Source organism: Ochlerotatus camptorhynchus, unplaced genomic scaffold, assembly GCF_037179485.1.
Source record: "Ochlerotatus camptorhynchus isolate MF236.1 unplaced genomic scaffold, CSIRO-AGI_Acam_v1.1 ptg000661l, whole genome shotgun sequence".
NCBI lineage: Eukaryota > Metazoa > Arthropoda > Insecta > Diptera > Culicidae > Ochlerotatus > Ochlerotatus camptorhynchus.
In genome coordinates, this window is record NW_027041140.1 from 453,696 (window position 1) to 477,235 (window position 23,540).

The 23,540-nt window shown below is 36.5% G+C and overlaps 1 protein-coding gene across 1 annotated transcript in view; it reads right to left on the bottom strand.

The window, feature by feature from the left end:
- The window catches only part of ova (ovaries absent), an 86,304-nt gene that overhangs the window by 52,538 nt on the left and 10,226 nt on the right, over positions 1-23,540 (bottom strand). Inside the window, exon 2 of the mRNA XM_065237926.1 lies at positions 10,703-10,900. Within this exon, the coding sequence (XP_065093998.1) occupies positions 10,703-10,900 (198 nt within the window). The remainder of the gene's footprint in view (positions 1-10,702; positions 10,901-23,540) is intronic.

Genomic DNA, 23,540 nt, shown 5'->3' on the forward strand with positions numbered 1-23,540 from the left:
AACAACAACAACAACAACAACAACAACAACAACAACAACAACAACAACAACAACAACAACAACAACAACAACAACAACAACAACAACAACAACAACAACAACAACAACAACAACAACAACAACAACAACAACAACAACAACAACAACAACAACAACAACAACAACAACAACAACAACAACAACAACAACAACAACAACAACAACAACAACAACAACAACAACAACAACAACAACAACAACAACAACAACAACAACAACAACAACAACAACAACAACAACAACAACAACAACAACAACAACAACAACAACAACAACAACAACAACAACAACAACAACAACAACAACAACAACAACAACAACAACAACAACAACAACAACAACAACAACAACAACAACAACAACAACAACAACAACAACAACAACAACAACAACAACAACAACAACAACAACAACAACAACAACAACAACAACAACAACAACAACAACAACAACAACAACAACAACAACAACAACAACAACAACAACAACAACAACAACAACAACAACAACAACAACAACAACAACAACAACAACAACAACAACAACAACAACAACAACAACAACAACAACAACAACAACAACAACAACAACAACAACAACAACAACAACAACAACAACAACAACAACAACAACAACAACAACAACAACAACAACAACAACAACAACAACAACAACAACAACAACAACAACAACAACAACAACAACAACAACAACAACAACAACAACAACAACAACAACAACAACAACAACAACAACAACAACAACAACAACAACAACAACAACAACAACAACAACAACAACAACAACAACAACAACAACAACAACAACAACAACAACAACAACAACAACAACAACAACAACAACAACAACAACAACAACAACAACAACAACAACAACAACAACAACAACAACAACAACAACAACAACAACAACAACAACAACAACAACAACAACAACAACAACAACAACAACAACAACAACAACAACAACAACAACAACAACAACAACAACAACAACAACAACAACAACAACAACAACAACAACAACAACAACAACAACAACAACAACAACAACAACAACAACAACAACAACAACAACAACAACAACAACAACAACAACAACAACAACAACAACAACAACAACAACAACAACAACAACAACAACAACAACAACAACAACAACAACAACAACAACAACAACAACAACAACAACAACAACAACAACAACAACAACAACAACAACAACAACAACAACAACAACAACAACAACAACAACAACAACAACAACAACAACAACAACAACAACAACAACAACAACAACAACAACAACAACAACAACAACAACAACAACAACAACAACAACAACAACAACAACAACAACAACAACAACAACAACAACAACAACAACAACAACAACAACAACAACAACAACAACAACAACAACAACAACAACAACAACAACAACAACAACAACAACAACAACAACAACAACAACAACAACAACAACAACAACAACAACAACAACAACAACAACAACAACAACAACAACAACAACAACAACAACAACAACAACAACAACAACAACAACAACAACAACAACAACAACAACAACAACAACAACAACAACAACAACAACAACAACAACAACAACAACAACAACAACAACAACAACAACAACAACAACAACAACAACAACAACAACAACAACAACAACAACAACAACAACAACAACAACAACAACAACAACAACAACAACAACAACAACAACAACAACAACAACAACAACAACAACAACAACAACAACAACAACAACAACAACAACAACAACAACAACAACAACAACAACAACAACAACAACAACAACAACAACAACAACAACAACAACAACAACAACAACAACAACAGCGAAATTATCAATATTTTTCGTATCTCCCCGAGCCAATGAAGAACATCGCAGTGGATAATTTAACTCTCAATGAAATTATACGTGGTCTTGAAACCTTAGATGCTTCAAAAGGTGCTGGACCGGATGGTTTAGCACCTATTTTTTAAAGTAACTTTCAAAGGAGCTAGCAAAGCCTTTGTTCTGGCTAGCAAAGCCTTGTTAGCCGAAGGAGCTAGCAAAGCCTTGTTTAATTTATCCTTAGAGTGGAGTATACTTCCTCCGATTTGGAAGGAATCATTTTTAATTCCAATTTTTAAAAGTGGTAAAAAGTCTGATATAAAAAATTACCGTGGAGTTGCTATATTATCAAGCATTTCTAAATTATTCGAATCCATCATTAATGACAATGTATTCTTACAGATTCGGTCGGTAATTACTAGCAAAAAGCACGGATTTGTTAAAGGACGATCTACAGCTACCAACTTGATACATTTTGTGTCATATTGTTTAAACTCATTGGATAAAGGCAATTATGTAGAAACGCTATACACTGATTTTAGTAAAGCATTTGACAGAGTTGATATACCACTCTTGCTTTTTAAGCTTTCCAAATTAGGCTTCAATCCTAGGCTACTGAAATGGATCGAGTCGTACTTATCAAGGCGGACGCAAAAGGTAAGATTTGAAGGAAATCTGTCCACCATAGTAAATGTAACATCTGGTGTGCCACAAGGTTCACATCTTAGTCCATTACTGTTTATTTTATTTGTCAACGATATAGAACATATTTTTAAATTTCTTCATGTTTCTATATATGCTGATGACATAAAACTTTTCATGAAGATATCTAAAGCACCTGATTTTCAAATATTTCAACATGAAATTGACGTTTTTTACACATGGTGTAAGAAAAATTTGTTAGAACTAAATATTAATAAATGCAATTCTATATCGTTCACAAGAAAGCACGCTGTAATACACAACACAATAACTCTTGGCCAGAAAACAATCCAACGATCCTATCAAGTCAGAGACTTAGGTGTTATCCTCGACACCAAGTTAACTTTTGCTGATCACTACAATAACATTATCTGCAAAGCAAGCAACATGCATGGATTCATTAAAAGATTTAGTTTGCACTTCAATGATCCCTACACAATCAAAACACTTTACGTAGCATATGTGAGGCCTCTTCTCGAGAGCATAGTTTGGGCTCCATATCATGATACACATGTAAACCGCATTGAATCAGTTCAAAAGCAGTTCTTGTTGTTTGCTCTAAGAAAGTTGGGTTGGACGAGTTTTCCACTTCCATCTTATGAATCGCGTTGTATGCTAATTAATTTACATGAGCTCAAAAAGCGAAGAGAGTTCGCAATGATTGCTTTTATAAACGATGTGATTTCGAAAAGAGTTAACAGCCCAGAGATTTTGGAAAATATCAATTTTTATGCTCCCACTCGCTCACTGCGGAATAGAAATTAGTTTAGCATCAACAATCAAAGAACAGACTATGCCAAAAACAGCCCACTGAATATAATGATGTCTTGCTATAATACAAACTGTGAATATATTGACATAACAATGAATAAAAGCACGCATAAAAAAAAAACTTTCTTCACGAGGTTAGCTAGGCATCATTAATAAAATATAAATGTTATGCAAGTACTTGAAGTAAAATTGTAACAATTAGCGTTTAAGTAAAATTGTAAAACGGTCTACACTGATTGACGACAAATAAATAAATAAATAAATAAATAAAGAAGGGTCTGTGCCTAGGGGCACGAACGGAAGCTTGACGTAGGACCGCTAGTGGACGGAACAAAAATGTTTATCATTAGGTTCTTAACTAGTCATTTTTGAATTGGTGGCCCTGAGAAGGGCCGGTTGTTTTTCAAATGGTGGCCACACCAGTGCAAGTCGATGCCGACCGGATGATGGCGGCCTAGTCATGCTGCCTATTGCAAGAAGCCTTTTCTCCGGTCGATGTGGGTGCTTTCATCGTCGTCTTCGTATTGGTGCGATCGAGGGTGCGATGCGTGCTGTTCCACTTATACGTCGTGTCCGACGCTTATTCGTGCGTTGCTCGCAAGCAAATGACGAAGAAAACGATTTGGCAAGCGTTTTTATTATCGCTGCTTTTCTCCTCCCTTCCCTTGGTGAAATGGAGAGCGCAGTATAGAAATTAAAGACGTAGTCCTACGTCAACAATCATAGCTCCAGGCACACGTTCAAAAACTGACGACTTTTACGAAGAAAAAAATCGCTAATCTCTAGGACTACTTTTGAGAATAGGTTACTTTCCCGATGAATCCGGAGGGATTCCATCCAGAATGAGCTGAAAAAACCTGAAATCGTGCTCGACCATCTTCGATTTGGATGATACTTTGCCCATATTTTTAGTATGATAGACCAAGTATTTTCCGCAGGAGAGGAGACCCTTTTGACTCAAGGATAATTTTTGAAAAGGGCCTATGTGTTTTTGCACACATACTTTAAAAAAAATGTAGATCGAATACAGTTGGTTGCAGGAAAAAATTTACTTAGAAGGAGTTGTAGGAAACTAATAATGCTTTATAAAAAAAATATACACGGAATTTTTTTTTTCGTTTTTTTACAAAAAAAAATAAAATAAACCTTAAAATTCAAATAACAAAAAAAAACGTATTTTTGTTTTTTTTTTTTATATTTTTTTAATAAAAACTTGAATAGAAAGCAGAAGTTTTGAAAACAACTCCAGGATGGACAAACTCTTAATAAAAAAGTTTTTCTAAGAGCAACTTTTAAGGCATTTTTGAAACTTTCATTATTTACGGCAAAATGCTTAGTTTGATGTCAGTATATAATTATAAAAATCATTTCAAACAACTTCCTAAATATAACCGTTTTCGAGATATTTCAAATTTACTTTCATCAAAATCATTTTTTTTTGTAGAAAATAAGCCATTTCCATAAGTTAATCGTGATTCTCCATTAGCATTGATAAGTTTAGCAAGATACACATATATTTACCTTCAATTTGTCTTTTGACGATTGAACGATCAGACAACCCGTTTAGAATTTACAGGGGAAATGAAAACACTATTATTTTAAATATAGAAACCAACACAAGTTAAGTTGCACTTATTTTCATTATCAAGCGTAGTTTCATCCTATTTAAGTTGTTAATATTGATGTACCTATCCATCTTATTATTTTAGGTACATTATAATGTCTTCCATGGCATTCCAAAAGAGCTTCTCTGTTAGAGTAGCTTCAATACCAAAACAATATTTATTCCTGAATATCCAAATGGTACCTTCGTTTGTACATATATAAGCATGACCATCCTTTTGAAAACAGACATCACTAAAAAAATCTTTTTGAGTGAACAAGTATAATTTGAATATGAAATTCAAGAAGGTCGAGTGTTGCAAGCCGTTTCCTAATAAACGGTGTTCGTCAAAGCTTCGCAAATTATCCGAAAATTTGATTGAAAAACATAAGTTCCTAGAGTGGAAATTTAATTTGGATACATCTCTATCAATCTGTGATACGTGTCGCTTGAATTAAAATAGAATCGAACCATGTGCTGAAAATCTGGAACTAGAAGTGCAACCGTCAGTAATGGACATCGTGGAGCCGCAGCCATCTACATCTCGACATGGCCTCGAAGAAATACCATCAACTACGTCAATAACAACAGCATCATCTCAGGATAGTGGAGAGCAACAATTTTCCAGGACGCATAATATTGAGCTATTCAACAAGGGCATAGCTGGTATCAACGTATCGCCAATATCGACAAAAAATTCCAGAATGTTAACTATCCCCGGAGAAAGTATATGGACATTACCAATGGCATTAAGAAACGCATCTTCGGTTTTCAAGCGGAAGAAGATGACCTGGAGCAACTAAAATAGAAAGCTGCGGAACACAATGAGATGATCGGAAAACTTAAGGGGAAGCTCACCGGCCCAAAAATAAAAAAATATTTTCGGTACGTTTTTATTTTTCTAAAAATATTGGGAAAAATTATCAAAAATCCAAGAAAATCAGTTTCTTCCTTAGATTTTTGTCAAAAATTACATGCAAAATATTTTTTTATCTCATAATGAAAAAAAAATTGGACTCTCAGAAAAACCGAAAACTTGATGTTTTGTGGTTTTTTGAGTCCAACTTTATGCCATAATGACTTATAAAACATGTTTTTGCACGTGAATTTTCTTTAAAAAATTAGAAAAAATGTGATTTTTTTTAGATTTTTGATACTTTTTTTCAATATTTTTAGAAAAATCAGAACGTAATTATTTTTTTCGAAGCGGTGAGCTTCCCCTTAAGGAGAGATTTGCTGATCCAGGTTCATCGAGAGACGATCAAATAAGGATTCTGACGATTTTGCCGAAATCTTGGTCAACGCAAACGGTAATGGACGAGTTTGAAACAAATAAATACATTGTATTGCAAGCTCGATGCTTGGCAAACGGGAAAGGAGTATTGGCCACCCCCAACAAAAGGTTAGGACACGGTTTGGATCCCGAAATTAAAAACGAGGTATTGCAGTTCTTCGAAAGCGACCAGATAAGCAGAGCCACGCCAGGAATAAACGATTACGTTTCAGTGAAGAAGGAAGGTAAGAAGATTCATTTTCAAAAGCGACTTTTAGTTTGTACATTGCGAGAAGCTTTTATTACATTTCAATAAGTTAGTAAAAATAGCATTGGATTTAGTTCATTTGCAGCACTAAAACCAAAGCATTGCAAATTACTAGGTAGTTCAGGTTCTCACAATATTTGTGTTTGTACCATCCATGAAAATATTAATTTAATGCTTCATTGTCTTAGAAAATATTCATTCGAAAAAGATATCAACCATTATTTTGAAGAAATATTATGCAGCTCATCATCCAGAACTAAACATTGTTATCTCCGCGAATGCGAACGTTGTCCAGGTCTCTCAGATTTTGAAAGAAGTTTTTCAGAAAAATTCGAGGAACAGGGTATGTCTGAAATATGTTTTGAACAATGGGTTTCAACTGATCGATGTAGTTTAGAGAAACTTGTAAAACCAGTAGATGGATTTTTTCCAAACATTTTGCGAAAAGTTTTATAAACTGGTATCCCATGATTATATTAAAGCTCAGCAGTCTAGTTTTTTGAGAAATACAAAAAATACTCTTAAAAATGGAGAAGTTGTCATAATTTGTGATTTTTTCGAAAATTATTCATTTGTTCTTCAAGATGCTGCCCAAAGTAGTTACTGGAATAATCAACAAGCTACTATTCATCCTTTTTGCATTTATTATTCAGAATCAGGTATAATTAAAAATTTAAGTTTGATCGTAATCTCTGAAGTTTTAAAACACGATACAATTGCGGTGCAAGTATTTATTTCAAAATTACTGACCTTTTTGTAAACAAAAATTCAAGTAAAAAAAGCGATGTTTATGTCTGATGGAGCTGCATCCCAATATAAAAATTGCAAAAATTTTGCAAGTCTTTGTAAATTTAAAACGAAGTACAGTATTGATGTTGAATGGTACTTTTTTGCAACTTCGCATGGCAAGGGACCATGTGACGCGATTGGTGGCACTTTAAAACGAATGGCAAGGAACGCAAGTGTGGCTGTAGAACACGAACATCAAATCACAAGTGCAGCAGAGTTATATGCATGGGCTAACCAGAAGAGTAATGATTATTTAACAAAAATGTCATTTTGTTTTGTGTCACAAAAGGAATACGAACATGGGGCTGCAGAATGGAAAAGCATTTTTGAAAAGGCCAAAACGATCCCAGGTACAAGAAAATATCACTGTATTGTTCCGATTTCCGAAAATAAAATATCAGCGAAACTATTTTCGAATGACGAAGAACTCACCATTCATAACATATAAAAACATGCCACTCAAAAGTTCATCAAATAAAAATATATCCAACGAAAAGGTTTATGTTCAAGTTATTATTATTATTAAAGACGATCGAAAGTAATAAATGTAAGATGCAAATAAAAACGCATGGGTATTTCATTTATTTATCTTATTTATCTTATAAGTTTAAAACCAATTTTCCAATAGTCTATTGGTGCAAGGGTAAGCTGAAGGTAAGTACATGCATATCTTGCAAAACTTATCATATTTGATGGACAATCACGTATAACTTATGAAAAGGGCATATTTTCTACAAAAAATTGATTATGATGAAAGTAAATTTGAAATATCTCGAAAACTGTTACATATAGGAAGTTTATCGATATGAGCATTATCGTTTGAAATGATTTTTATAATTATATACTGACATCAAACTGAGCATTTTGCCGTAAATAATGAAAGTTTCAAAAATGCCTTAAAAGTTGCTCTTAGAAAAACTTTTTTATTAAGAGTTTGTCCATCCTGGAGTTGTTTTCAAAACTTCTGCTTTCTATTCAAGTTTTTATTAAAAAAATATAAAAAAAAATCAAAAATACGTTTTTTTTTTTGTTATTTGAATTTTGAAGTTTATTTTAAATTTTTTTTTTGTAAAAAAACGAAAAAAAAACCGGGTATATTTTTTAATAAAGCCTTATTAGTTTCCTACAACTCCTTCTTAGTAAATTTTTTTCTACAACCAACTGTTTTCGAACTACATTTTTTTTAAAAGTATGTGTGCAAAAACACATAGGCCCTTTTCAAAAATTACCCTTGAGTCAAAAGGGTCTCATCTCCTGCGGAAAATACTTGGTCTATCATACTGAAAATATGTGCCATGTATCATCCAGATCGAAGATAGTCAAGTTTGGTGACTGACCGATTTGGCGTGGAATTGGTCTCCGGATATCCAGAAAGTTGTTCAATAACCACCAAATCAATATGCCACTGAGATATATCTTCTCAACTATGGGTTTTTCACATTTTCTAAGAAATCACGGATCTCTAGGTCTACTTTTAAGAATTGACTATTTTCAAGGTTATTTCGGATATTCAGAGGACCGTATTCTGGCCACCCGGTAGCAGAATCGATATGTTGATGTCATATTTCCTCTTTGCTAATGATTATATGTAAGTTAGAAAAAAAATGCGGATCTCTAGGTCTACTTACAGGATTTGACTAATTTCCCGATGATTCCAGATATCCAGAGGACCGTTTTCTGGCCACTTGGTTGCAAAATCGATGTGGTGATGGTAAAAAAATCGCGCAGCTCTAGGACTACTTTTAAGAATTGACCATTTTCCCGGTGAATATCAATATGTCACTGAGATATATCTTCTTAACTAAGGGTTCTTCACGTTTTCTAAAAAAGCACGGATCTCCAGGTCTACTTTTAAGAATTGACTATTTTTCTGGTGATTCCGGATATCCAGGACCGTATTCTGGACACTCGGTAGCAGAATCGATGTGGTGATGGTATATTTTCTATGATTGTATGCAATTTAGAAAAAAAATCGCGGAATTCTAGGTCTACTTTCAGGAATTTTGCTTTGCTCGGGACTTTTCCGGGTTTTTCCATTCCGACTGGCCAACCACAGATCCAATCGGGATTCTAACTATTCAAAATAAAATTAGATAGCCATATCTTTGGTGGCTGAATCATAACGATTGGTCATTGCATTGCTTAGAACCAGCCATGTCAACATGCATCGACACGCATTTTGCAGCCTTGGCCTTCCATTCATTTTGCTTAAAAAAATGTTCTATTAAATTATAGAATAATAAAATATTATAATGATATTTTGTATGTGTAAGCAACAAGAAAAGATTGTAATGTTTGTGTTTGACGCATAAAACCTGCAAATTTAGCTTTGGCAGAGTCACAATGAGCGATTTTCTAATCGCCGCTTCGCGAAGAGTGAAGAGTGGGTGAGATAAATGACAAAATCGCTTATTGCGACAATCGTGTAGCAAAATTGGCAGATATTATGAGACAACCACAACTTCACAGTCTTTTCTTGTTGCTTACACAAACAAAATACTACTATAATATCTTATTATTCTATAATTGAATAAAACATTTTTTTATCCAAAATGAATGGAAGGCACCCTGGTTAAAGGTTCATATTTCTTGAACTAAATTGTTTAAGTTTCACGTATGATTTTCTACATTCATTGAATATTATCAAAGTAAACCCAAATCAAAATACTGATGTTTGGTAACAAGACTAAAAAAATGCAAATGCACAATTTCCTTTAAAAATATTGTTAGTAAGTAATAATTAGTTAGTAATTGACTCAAGGATCCTCAGTACTAGTAAAAAAAATTAAAATGTTCATTGCTGTAGGTAAACAGTATTTTTTTTTTTTGAAAAAAAAAACTATAAATGTTACCCCGTTTTACGATATATGAAACCGGTTACGAAATTTACCTTTTGATTTTTTATCTTTTAGAAGTCAGAGTAGGCTTCTCAGGGGTAAAACAACAAAAAGTATAGTTCGTACCCGATTTAATGTTTTTCTTAAATACATTTGAAATTTTCGAAGTAAGGGACCATATACTTGTTACTTAAGACTTTTTCTAGTAATCGAACATTAACATGTTCTGTATTCATCCTGATGTCGTAAGGTATTTCTGAGATTCCCTATCTCCCTTGTAATAAAATGTAAGTAAATTTATTTTTTAAATACACTGGAGTCGCTTTTTACGCGGCTGATACGTCCCGCGTAAAAAAAAACCGCGTAAATTCCGGAATCCACGTTAAAAAAACCGTGTAAATTCCGAAATTCGTGTAAAAAAAAACCGCGTAAAAAGCGACTCCAGTGTATTACGTAATAAGCGCATGGTCCCTTAACCTCCGGCTAAATAACCCCCTACATTTAAAAATAAACTGTACCATATTTTCGTTTCTGAACGTAACCAGCAACTTTCTCGTGTGGCGCTGGTATAGTGACGTCGTAGAGTTGTAGTTGTTAATGAATCTCAAAGATGCTGGTTCGTAAGATGCCAAATCAGTGCAAAATCTAAGAAGAAAGACGCATTTGTGGAACGAATAGCAGATGACAACCAACTCTCTCATCTTTTCTAACCAGTTCTGAAAATAAAAGAAAAAAATAATATATAATTGCTGAGGTTGAAATCTTCATAGATATGTTTGAGTTTTTGATACATATTCAACTTAGTTTAATTTTTAATTTTTTTTTTCTTTATTTAGGAGATTTTCAGCCGTACACACTTAGAAATTATCACCGACCTCGGTAATGTTTACCGCAATCTGAACAACTGAACTTTTCGGTAAAATTTATGCAATTTAATTCAATTGCTTTTCAGCTATTTTGAAACTTTTTTTTTCTTTATTATAGAGACTTTCAGCCTTAGGCTGGTTCGTCTCTTATATTTTGAAACTAAATATCCACTAAAATGACAAGATTTTATCATTTAAACAAGGTTGAACATGTTTTGATACTATTTTCAAATTCAATAGCCTTTAAAATGAAGGTCAAAGTTTTACCGAATGTTCAGCCGTTCTGATTTCATTAAAATTTACCGAACACGGTAACAAAATCTTAGTGTGTAGCCTACCAGCCTGGTTCATCTCCGAACAACCTAGTTTTAATCCCTGCGAATCCGAGCTAACCGTCAGTGTGAACCACGAATCCTCAGGTTACAAGAACAAACCAACATACTGAAATTAGCCAGAGGCATTTGTTCTAGTACAGTACAATGTTCTTGAAAAAATTCAAGAACCAGATTCATTTTTTTGGGAAAATGCGTATTTTTCTTTGTAATTGAAACGTATGGGCTTTTCCTGTTTTTCTCCCACGGTGTCTCTAGATGAAAACCTTAACATAAAAACAGTACCGTTGAAACACCCACCAAGCGACAGTTTAGACTCACCCTTTCATATGAGGCTTGTATCAAAAGTTTCTATCTAGAACAATTTTTAATTTTCTCGAATTTTTCAGAACATTTTGAAATAAGCCTCAAATGAAAGAGGAGCACCTAAGAATACGTTGACCTACTACACAAGTGCGGTTCTATACGGTTCACAAATTGATCGTTTATTTTCGCTGTTCAAGCGAGGATTTATTTGCGATTGATTAGTGCCAAAAATCATTATTTGAACGTAAGTAGGTCCGGAGGTACAAATATTTAGTGAAATAAGCAGTTTAAAACTCCAAGTGATCTGCGATCAATTACGGAGTATAAAAGAAAAATAATATAATAATAATGGTATGCGGCGTATGCTATCAACGGAATTGCAAACTCCCGCCTTAGCGGCGCCGGTTCATGAGTTGATGGGTCCATAGGTAGGGTCCAGGTGTGGGAGCTGCCTCCCTGGCGTCGGTAGCATTGGTGCTCAGCACGGAAAACAAATCAAGGAAAAAAATCCCGCCTTGCATACAAGTTTATGCTGGATTCAATAGTCAGGTTAGTCTGTTGACATACCTAAGGTCACAGATGAAATGTTGTTTGTAATTATATTGAGTGGTGTTAACTATAAACAATATTAAATTTCACACATTTATTGAAGTGTGTACCGTGTCGTGCAACCGAAACGGTTCGTTTTCGCCAAAATGTTATTGAGTTATCAGCATATGTATACTATAAAGCATCAATAATAGTGTGTGCTAGTGCTAATACCAACAGATATGAGATAAGTGAGCGAGGCAACAAGGCACAATTGTTTGATTGTACACGGAATACACTGGAGTCGCTTTTTACGCGTTTTTTTTTTACACGGTTTTACGCGGATTTCGGATTTTACGCGGTTTTTTACTCGGATTTTTTTAATTTACCCGGTTTATCGTGATACACTGGAGTCACTTTTTACGTGGTTTTTTTTACACGTTTTTAACGCGTTTTTTTACGCGGATATTTCCGGGTTAACGTGGAATAACATTTATCGGGTGAAATGCCATTGGAGAACGGAGTCCCCCAAGGATCACTTTTGTCCGTCACGATATTCCTTATTGCGATGCAGCCGATTTTCAGAGTAGTGCCGCATTCTGTTACCGTACTTCTCTATGCGGACGATATTTTGCTGGTGGTAGGGAGGAGTAAGGAGCGTCCTCTGTATAGAGATCTACAGGCTGCAGTGAAAGCTGTCGATAAATAGACGAAAAGCGACGGCTTCAGAATTTCCGCGACAAAATCAGTCTCAACGCCCGTCGAGAACCCAGAAACGATATATTCATCGACCTCGTAGCTGTACCGAGGACGCTGTTGGCGTCAACCTTGACCGGTCGCTGTCCTTCAAACACCATTAAAAACCACTATAATCAAAACCACGTGCGACTCTAGGCTGCGGATCTTGAAGATGATCGGGGCTAAAATTCCGCGAAGGCAACGCGATTCTCTGTTGTGTATCGGATCAGCAATTGTCACGTAGCGACTTATCTACGGTATCAGGCTCGTCAGTAGAGCGAATGATTCGGTGGTGTAGACTCTTGCACCCATCTACAACCGGATGGTCCGATTCGCCTCAGGGGCGTACGTCACCAGTCATTGTGGCTGAAGCAGGCACTTTGCCGTTCGATCTAATGGTGATGCAAGCTACAAATCGTGCTGCAATTCGTTTGATGGAGAAGGATTCTAGAAATATCGATCTTCCAGTTGTGGAACGAGTATCCGATCGCCTGTCGGCGGTTGATGTGGACCTTCCAAACATCGCTTTATGGACACGTATCATCAACCGAGAGTGGTATGAACCCAAGCCGCATATTGTTTGGGATGTGAAACGGCAGGTGAAAGCTGAGGATCCCCCTAATACAGTGCATCCCATCGTGCAGGAGTTCCTTGCAAACCGGTTTAACCGTGCTTTGGTTATTTAAACGGATGGTTCTAAATGCGAGAACATAGTTGGAGCGTTATTCCGTATCGACCCGAGTAACACACTTTCATCACAAAAAGTTACAGCAACTTGTTTATGACTGAAATAAGTCGTATATAAGTTTCTACAATTGATTTGTGACAAGCGTGAAAGGGAGCGCTGAGCCAATTAACAGCGCTCGGTCTCTTCATACGATACCCGTTTTTTTATCGCGTTTCCATCGCTCTCGTGTTAAAAAAAGTGTTCAAGTGAATCGCGCACGGTTTTCGGAAGCAGCTATTGTAAGCTGAGTCTTACGTATACACTGTTTACCTTTACCCCAGTGCAGTGATCGATCATCATCAAATCATCACCATCATCATCGTATCATCTCCGTCAATAGCCGCATCGTGCAGCAGCAAACGGAATACCTAGCTTCACCGGCTGGTAGGTTGTTTACACAACCGGCATAAGCATTAGACAATACATTTTGCAAGTCCATTGCCTCCCTATTGTAGTTTTGTTTTGCTTCGTGGCGCGTGGCTCTGTCTTTCACCCCTGGTAAGGGAGTATGGCAACTTGTTGCAACTAGATATAAGTTTTTTTATCTCTTTAATTTGCTTGTACGCCGTGCAAAAAATTTAATTACACTGGAGTCGCTTTTTACGCGGTTTTTTTTTACACGGTTTTTTTTTACGCGGTTTTTTTTTACGCGGATTTCGGAATTTACGCGGTTTTTTTTTACGCGGATTCCGGAATTTACGCGGTTTTTTTTTACGCGGATTTTGGTTTTTTTTTACGCGGATTTCAGAATTTACGCGGTATATCGCTTTTTACGCGTTTTTTTCTTACACGGTTTTTTTTTACTCGGTTTTTTTTTTACGCGGATTTCGGAATTTACGTGGTTTTTTTTTACGCGGATTCCGGAATTTACGCGGTTTTTTTTACGCGGTTTTTTTTTACGCGGGACATATCACCCGCGTAAAAAGCGACTCCAGTGTACTAGTAATTAAAATTAATACATTGGAGAAGGTTTTTATTTTTTCCTTCTTAAGCGGTTGCGCACCGCTTTTGCGCAACACTTATGGCATCTTCCGATTTTAACGTTGCGCGAACCAGGTATTACCAACCACTTTCGAAAGGACCATGGGTTGTCTTTTTTCGGCCTTAAAATAAACCCTTGAAAGCTCTCGACATTTCGAGAGACATGCTGCGTAATCTTGGGAATCTTGGTACATAAGGAGAGATTCAACAAACTGCGTGTAGAAGCACCGAATTATGATGTAGCAAATAAAATTCACGATCACGAGTTGTTTAGTGTTGAGTACAACAGAAGATAGAAGGCGTGGTCTCCGACGCGAGTCTGTCTGTCGAGGACTTGAAACGTGCCTCGGGTTGTTTTAAAAAACAGAAAAGTCACAAGCGAGCTTGTAAAGATACTGGACGTTAGGCAACTGCATTCAGTATCTTTGCAATATGGCAAGAAAGTTTATCAGCATTCAGACTCGATTCGGGTGACTTTCGCTAGTTCAGTTCTCAAAAAACTTTGTCAAAGTTGATGGTGCTTTTTTTCCGGTGCGGTTGTTTGTACAGAGGGTTTATAATTGTACGAACTGCAAAAGGCTGGGACACTCTGCCAACCATTGCGGCAACAAAACTCGTTGTGGCAAATGTGGTGAAAACCAGAGAGGATTCTTGCCACAAAGAATCAGTAAAATGTGCGTACTATGGCGAGAATCCTCACCCCTTGCAGGAGTGCCCGATGTACAAGCAGCACTCCGATAAAGTGCAGCGTTCAATCTCAGGACGCAATTTTCAAGCGTTCAAGCACGTACGCCGTTTTGCATACTTGGTTCGCCATTTTTAATCTAGCCTTACTTATGAGAAGGGCCTATGAAAAATGTACATGATATCTTCAAAAAATTGTATCTCGGAAACGGTTTGTCCGATTGGTTTGGTGTCTTGGGCGAAGTTTTAGACAATTGTTGGTGTTATATGGAGAAAATATGCACGGTAAAAAAAAAGTTTGGTATTTGTGTTTTGAACTAAAATATAAATTTTCCCTTTAAAGTGACATGTCAATATTTTTTTATTATCCTTATGTTATAGCTGACTGAAAATGCTATCTAGTGCACAGTAGGTTGTTCTAGAGAAAAATAGGTTACAACGAAAAAAATTGTTTTTTAAAAAAATACAATTTTCAAAAAAGCTATTAAGAAAAGTCAAAAAAGTTTGTCACCCTAATTTTATGAAAGTACATCAAATTTGCAAACAAAAAGTACTTCGGTAACATTTTTCTAAGATGCACCGTTTAGAAGATATTACTGATTGAATATTGTTTTTTTGATAACTTAATAAGTTTTGGCCCTTTTCGGATGTACTCCGTGTTTTTCCAGTTTCAAAAGTATTTTTTCGGAAAGATTGGAAAATTTTGAGTTAAAATGACACTGACAGCTTAAAGATTTGAGTTACAAAATCCCACTTTCAGGAACAATGATTTCTTCAAGTGATTTTTGGTGCGTTGTGCTGAAAATGTGCATTCAACTCTTGCATATCGCCTAACAGTTTAATCCATTTAAACTGGATGTGTTTATACTGTGCATATTTTCTCTCTATTGCCGAACATCGCCACAGACATCAAACCGATGAGACAACTCGATTTCGAGATACACCTTTTTGAGAACTGCAAATGTAAGCTCCTCAATTAGCAAGATTCAAAAGAGCGAATTAAGCTTATTTTTCAGGGATGGTGATTGTGCGCAATAAAAAATAACATTATATGTTGGATATCATCAGTTTAGTTTTATTCCTGTATTTTTATAAAATTATTGTTTACACAACTTTCTTAACAATATTGAATATTTTGGCATCATTGTCAGGACAGTTTGAATAAAGCTTTGCCTTTATTGTATTTTCTGATAGAGGAAGAAATGAGTGGAATTTTAGAGTTCCTTGAATTGTTTTTGCATTATTATATTGATTATTTAGCTGCAAAGACATATTTTCGTATTCTTCTGTAGTAGAATAACAAAATGACAACTTTGTAAGTTCTTCTTCTTTTCGTTTGTTTGCCCAATTAAACAACTCTCTTGCAGTCTTTATCGGGTGTTCGCGTTCTTTGGCTAAACTTGCTCTGGTAGCCATGCGTTTTATCGTACCTCCAATAGCATCGCATGGACCTTTTCCGTGCGATGTTGCGAAGAAATGCCATTCAGCGTCAATACCATACTTTGACTTAAATTTACAAAGGCTAGAAAAGTTTTTTCGGTTTTTATACTGTGAAGCAGCACCATCTGACATAAAATAAATTTTTTTATGTTTTTATTTTGATCAATTTGTAAAAAGTTTATCATTTTATCAATAAACAAATTGACAGCGACTGAATCATGTCTTAGTTCTTCAGAAATTATAATGTGATTGAACTTCATCCTGCAAAACGAAGCTGTAATTTTCAGAAAAGTCACAAATAGCTAAAAATTCACCATCTTGCAAGTTTTGTTTTGTAGTTCAACAACACTGGATCTCGTTCAAAAACACAGGATTATGAGCTGAAATTACTATAATCACTATGCTACTAGCAACCTTTCTGCTAGTTTTCCCTAGTAGATACTGGATGAATTCAGAACCGAGTCAGACATTATTATACAGCTCACGGGTAGAAATCATAGAATGCTGGGTAAAGACTGTTGGAAGATAGGTAGAGTTGAACGCTCAGGTATCGTCGAACCTTCAGGTACGAGTTTGGAGAGTTGGAGCGAGGTAGATTTGCTGGCGTAGGTATATTGTTATTGAAGAAGATTGTAAATTGTATATACCTGGAATGAATAAAGAGTGCGGCGGTTGTTGATTGAGGTATCAGTCGGCAGCCCTCTAGTTTGATGGAAGGTGACTACTGCGTTCTTTTTATTTATTATTAAGGAATGGTCAACGACGGAGCTAGCCTCGTTATGGCCAGCGTGGCCATGGTGGACTAGTTCCAACAAAGACCATGTTTACAATCACCAACTGTACGTAGTACAGCTAACTGGTATCTGATTACCTGTATCTAATACTTGTTAGCACGTTTTCAGCACAACGCACCAAAAATCATTTGAAGAAATCATTGTTCCTGATAGTGGGATTTTGTAACTTGTTTTTCAAAATACTTTTAAGGCAGAGAATTTCACTCGAATCTTTAAGCTGTCAGTGTCATTTTAACTCAAAATTTTCCAATCTTTCCGAAAAAAATACTTTTGAAACTGGAAAAACACGGAGTACATCCGAAAAGGGCCAAAACTTATAAAGTTATCAAAAAAAACAATATTAAATCAGTAATATCTTCTAAACGGTGCATCTTAGAAAAATGTTACCGAAGTACTTTTTGTTTGCAAATTTGATGTACTTTCATAAAATTAGGGTGACAAACTTTTTTGACTTTTCTTAATAGCTTTTTTGAAAATTTTATATTTTGTTAAAAAACATTTTTTTTCATTGTAACCTATTTTTCTCCAGAACAACCTACTGTGCACTAGATAGCATTTTCAGTCAGCTATAACATAAGGATAATAAAAAATTATTGACATGTCACTTAAAGGGAAAATTTATATTTTAGTTCAAAACACAAATACCAAACTTTTTTTTTACCGTGCATATTTTCTCCATATAACACCAACAATTGTCTAAAACTTCGCCCAAGACACCAAACCAATCGGACAAACCGTTTCCGAGATACAATTTTTTGAAGATATCATGTGCATTTTTCATAGGCCCTTCTCATAAGTAAGGCTAGATTCAAAATGGCGAACCAAGTATGCAAAACGGCGTTTTTCTTCCCCAAAAACTTGTATGCAAGGTTTCATGCAAATAAAAAAATACAAAAAATAAAAACTGGAAAAATTTCCCACTTGTTCGTGGAACCGCTCATAGAGACGATTATTATGGAAGAGTACTTTTAGGGATCAAAAAGTGTTACCCTTTCTACAAAATTTCCCTTCCTGCTCTATCAGGCGTCGAAATCGTCGCTTGCCAAATAAATGTGAAGAACAAAGACCTTTGCATAGCTTCAGTTTATGTTCCACCAAGAACCTCCATTAGCCGTTGTCAACTCTGGAATCTAGTTTCGATTCTTCCATCCCCAGTATTAATTCTGGGTGATATGAACTCCCATGGTACTGGGTGGGGCGATCTATATGATGACAATAGAGCGGCTATTTTTTGCGATTTATGCGACGATTTCAACTTGACTATTTTGAACACTGGTGAAGCGACACGTATAGCAAAACCTCCGGCTCGAGAAAGCCGACTCGACCTATCTTTGTGTTCAAGATCGCTATCATTGGATTGTCTGTGGAAGGTTATCAATGACCCCCATGGTAGCGATCATTTTCCAATCATCATTTCAATTAAGTGTGTCCCTCACTCTGCAGAACCATCTCGGACAATCGGTGCCGAATCAATAGATACGCTTCCACCATTGGAAGAATATCGATTCCTCACCGATTTGATTTACAAAAGTTCCCTGGAAGCACAAAAAAGAAAAGACAAGTTCGCCCTTCAAAAGGAGACCAGCCACACCTGGATGGGACGAAGAATGCACAAAATTGTATGTAGAAAATTCTGATGCTTTCAAAGCCATTCGTAGACACAAAACCTCCACATACTTCGAGGAATATTCAAATCTTGAGACAAAGCACTTAATCAAAGCAAAAAAACGCGGTTATTGGCGCAATTTCGTCGAGGTGTAGCATACCAGATATTCATTATTAATTAGAAACAGAAAACATTGAACATTTTCCCACATTCAAACCCTAGAACTTTCTCACAGTCAAAAACCCTTGTGTCACATAAATTGAATTATTACCCGAGCAAAGTCTGAGATCAAACTGAAATCTAAATTTGATGTTGTGATTTCGCTGATAATGATTTCTCAGGTTGCTGTCGTAACGGTTAAAATATCAAAATTGAGAGTAAAAAAAATCTTCCTGTGACATCACATTGAAAACTATTTCTGCTATCAGTGCCACTCCGAGTTTTCTAGGGAGTTAATCTAGGCCACTATTTTGATTTGAGGCACTAAATTATCATCACAGTTTTGTTATTGTATGTTTCCGGTAGCAGATAATGGAACCAAAGCCCGAAGTTCTGGATCGTATCACCTTAAAACGATTTCTATGTAAAGATCCCTTCAGACCGATCGCGTTTGTCATAGTGGTCTTTGGTTTTTTGTTCATGATTCCGTTATAAAAAAATCTGGGACTTTGAACAGTTATCTGAAGTCTATGACTTGGAAAATTGGTAACTAAACTGCAATGCTCATTTCTGTTTGCAAACTTTGTAAACATTTCAAACAGAAATGAATAAATAGTATATTACTGAATTATAAGTGGGGATGGGTGGCATTCACTAGCCCGAGAATACCCTCCACATGCTAGCCTCTTCACCAACCATACATCAGTACACACTTATCGAGTCAGTAATTTTTACCGTGTTTTTGAATTGCGGAACTCTTCGGTAAAATTTAAAAAATCTGTGAAAAATTCAAAGTTGAGAAAATATGTTACGAAAATTTACAGACTAACTTCTGTTAACCCCGTGTAATGATGGAAAATAAAAAAATTCGATTTTATCCAATCTTTACGAATAACAGTCATTTGAATTTTAACCGAGTCAGTAATCCAAAAATCCAGTAAAAATACTAACTTCTGTAAAAAATCTAAGTGTGTATACAGAAGCAGCGGAGCTCCACAGTCCTCCATCGAAACAGCACCGCAGCTGAGCTGCGAGTGCTATGAAATAAAAAGGACATCGACTTATTACCACCTACCTACTTCTCTCCCTTCCGCTCACAGAATTCATAGATTCGGTGTCTCCGTTGTGTTTTCTGCTGAGACTGAGCAATATTCGATACCGCGACACATCTCCGCAGTTATGTTTTCTTTCGGCGCAGGAGATGTGCGGTAATAAAAAGTAAGGAATGTTGCTAAACATTTACAATAACATTCTACCAAATTTTCATGTGCGTAGTCCACTGCAACAGCCGAACGTACGAACGAATAGGGTGACTATAGCGCATTTTATGAAAACGTCACAAGTTTTTATCGCTGTTTTAAATCAATAATTACGAAGAAACCATATAGCCTACAAGGTTACTACCAAAATCCAAAATCTAGGGAACTGTTTGGAAAATGTTTTGTAGAACAACTAAATAAACAGAAATAATGAAAATTTTCAACTCAAAAACACTAAAATGTATGAAATTTTACCAGTTTTTTTTTTTGGTACTTTCAACATACTTTTCAATTTTAATGTATGATAATTAACTTTAATCGAGTTATTTTTCAAAGGGTATTGATAGCTAAGACTTTAGTCTTTCATTTGGTATGTTGAAATCAGAAAACCACATTAAGATTTAAAAAAATATAGCTAACCAAAGTTGGCAATACAAAAAAAACATAAAATGTTGAATAACTCACTTAGCAGTCATTTCCGACCCTATGTTTCATGGGGATTTTTTCATAACTTTGGGAGCCCTATCTACCCTGAAAATATGTAAAACCCGGAACCGAACACCCTGTATATATATATATATATTTCCTTTTTTATGTCGAAATCTGTTGCGGAGGTACTTAAGACCCCGCAATGGATGAAACCAATGATGGCGGGGGTATTTCGCTAGCAGATATCTCCGATGATGAGTCAGTTAAATCTCCATCATTCGAAAATCTGCTTCTTACGGGATTCTACTTCGGACCCCAAAACGAGCACTGGAGCTTACCCAAAGGTGATGTCTAAACAACAGTCTCCTTCACCCCCTTCTTCACCCCTGCCCCCCCTTCTTCACCATCGCCACCTCGTCTACCTGTTTTCCCTACTCCAACCGTTCCCTTAAAAATTTCTGCGACCCCCGCCATAAAGCTTACCCAAGCGACTCAAAAGGTCCGTGGGTTGTTTTTTTTCCCGGCCCAAACAAAAACCTTTGAATATTTCTCGGATTTCGAAGGATCTGACAAAACATTTTTCGGCCGTAACCGATATCTTTAAGGTAGCGTCAAACAAACTGCGCGTTACCGTTGATGACCTGAAACAGGCAAACCGGATTGTTACCTGTGAGCTTTTTTCGATCGAATATCGAGTGTACGTCCCCAGTTGTGACGTAGAAATTGAAGGAGTGGTCACCGAATCGAGTCTGACTTGTGAGGATTTCCTACAAGTCGAATCTTTCGGCATTTTCAAAAACCGTGCCCTCCCGAAAGTCAAGATACTGGACTGCATTCAACTAACAAAACGTATACCCTCTCAGATTCGTTTCGTGTGACCTTTTCAGGATCGGCATTACCTGACTACGTCACAATTGGGAAGGTCGACTACATGTACGCTTGTTTGTACCGAGGGTAATGAATTGCTTGAAATGCAAACAACTAGGTCACACCGCGGACTTTTGTTCCAACAAACCGCGGTGCGATCAATGTGGGGAGGAGCCTACGGAGGGTCCTTGTCATGCTACCCCAAAATGCGTTTACTGTATGGATGTTCCGCATGCTCTGAGTGATTGCCCGAAGTACAAACAGCAGGGAGAAAAACTAAAGCGGTCTTTGCAAGCTCGCTCTAAGCGCTCGTTAGCAGAAATTTTGAAAACGACCGCTTCATCTTCCCAAACCACCCCAAAAAGCAACAACACATTCCACCTCCTGCCAGATGATGATCAGGGCTCTGACTCAGAGGTTGGTGAGAGTAGTCCTTTTGTCTTTAACGGCAACACGAGGAAGCGGTCCAAAACAAACGTCACCCAAAAACCTCGTAAGGCCTCTCGAACGGACTCTCAACCTACCTTGACAAATTTAAGAGGTAGCGGAAATGTAGCAAAACCCCCACCACCGGGATTTAAAGTTTGTAATTTTAACAAAGACTTTCCGCCACTTCCGGGATCATCTAAAACCCCAGATATCCCAGTTTTTCAGCCAGAAAAACAGTTGAATAACCAGCAAGAACATGATGCCATGTTCACGTTTTCTGGAATTGTGGAGAGCATCTTCAATATATTCAACGTCTCTGACTCAACTAGGAACATTATTAATTTAGTACTTCAATTTGTGAAAACTCTTTTGAAGTAACTAGCTTCTAGGTGGTCCTTCTTTGCGTCGATCATATCTTTTGATGGATAATTTTCCGAATGAGGTTGGGGATATGATCTCTGTTCTTCAGTGGAACTGTAGAAGTCTTATACCGAAACTTGACACATTCAAATTTTTACTTCACAACTCACTTTGCGATGCATTTGCTCTTTGTGAAACATGGCTTTCTTCAGACACCGATCTCCCTTTCCACGATTTTAATATTATTCGCCTTGATCGAGCAGATTCGTATGGAGGGGTCCTTCTCGGGATTAATAAGCTCCATTCCTTTTATAGAATCGATCTGCCTTCCGTGACAGGCATTGAAGTTGTTGCATGTCAGGAAAATATTCGAGGTAAAAGCCTTAGTATCGCCTCAGTATATCTTCCTCCAAGAACTGCGATTTCTCGCCAAGGTTTCTCTGATATCTGCTCAGCTTTTTTCTGAGCCTCGGTTGATCTTAGGAGATTTTAACTCCCACGGTACAGGCTGGGGGGAACTGTACGATGACAACCGCTCAACCCTGATATACGACCTTTGCGATAACTTCAATATGACAATTCTAAACACTGGGGAAGTAACACGAGTGGCCAAACCTCCAGCAAGAGAAAATAGATTAGACCTCTCCCTCAGTTCGAGTTCACTATCGTTGGATTGATCGTGGAAAGTAATTCAAGATCCCTATGGTAGTGACCACTTGCCGATCAAAATTTCTATTACCAATGGTTCATCTTCCACTCGCTCGGTTGACATCGCGTACGACCTCACGAAAAACATCGACTGGCAAAAATTTGTGTCCGCGGTTCTCGGTGGTACTGATTCAGTTGAGATA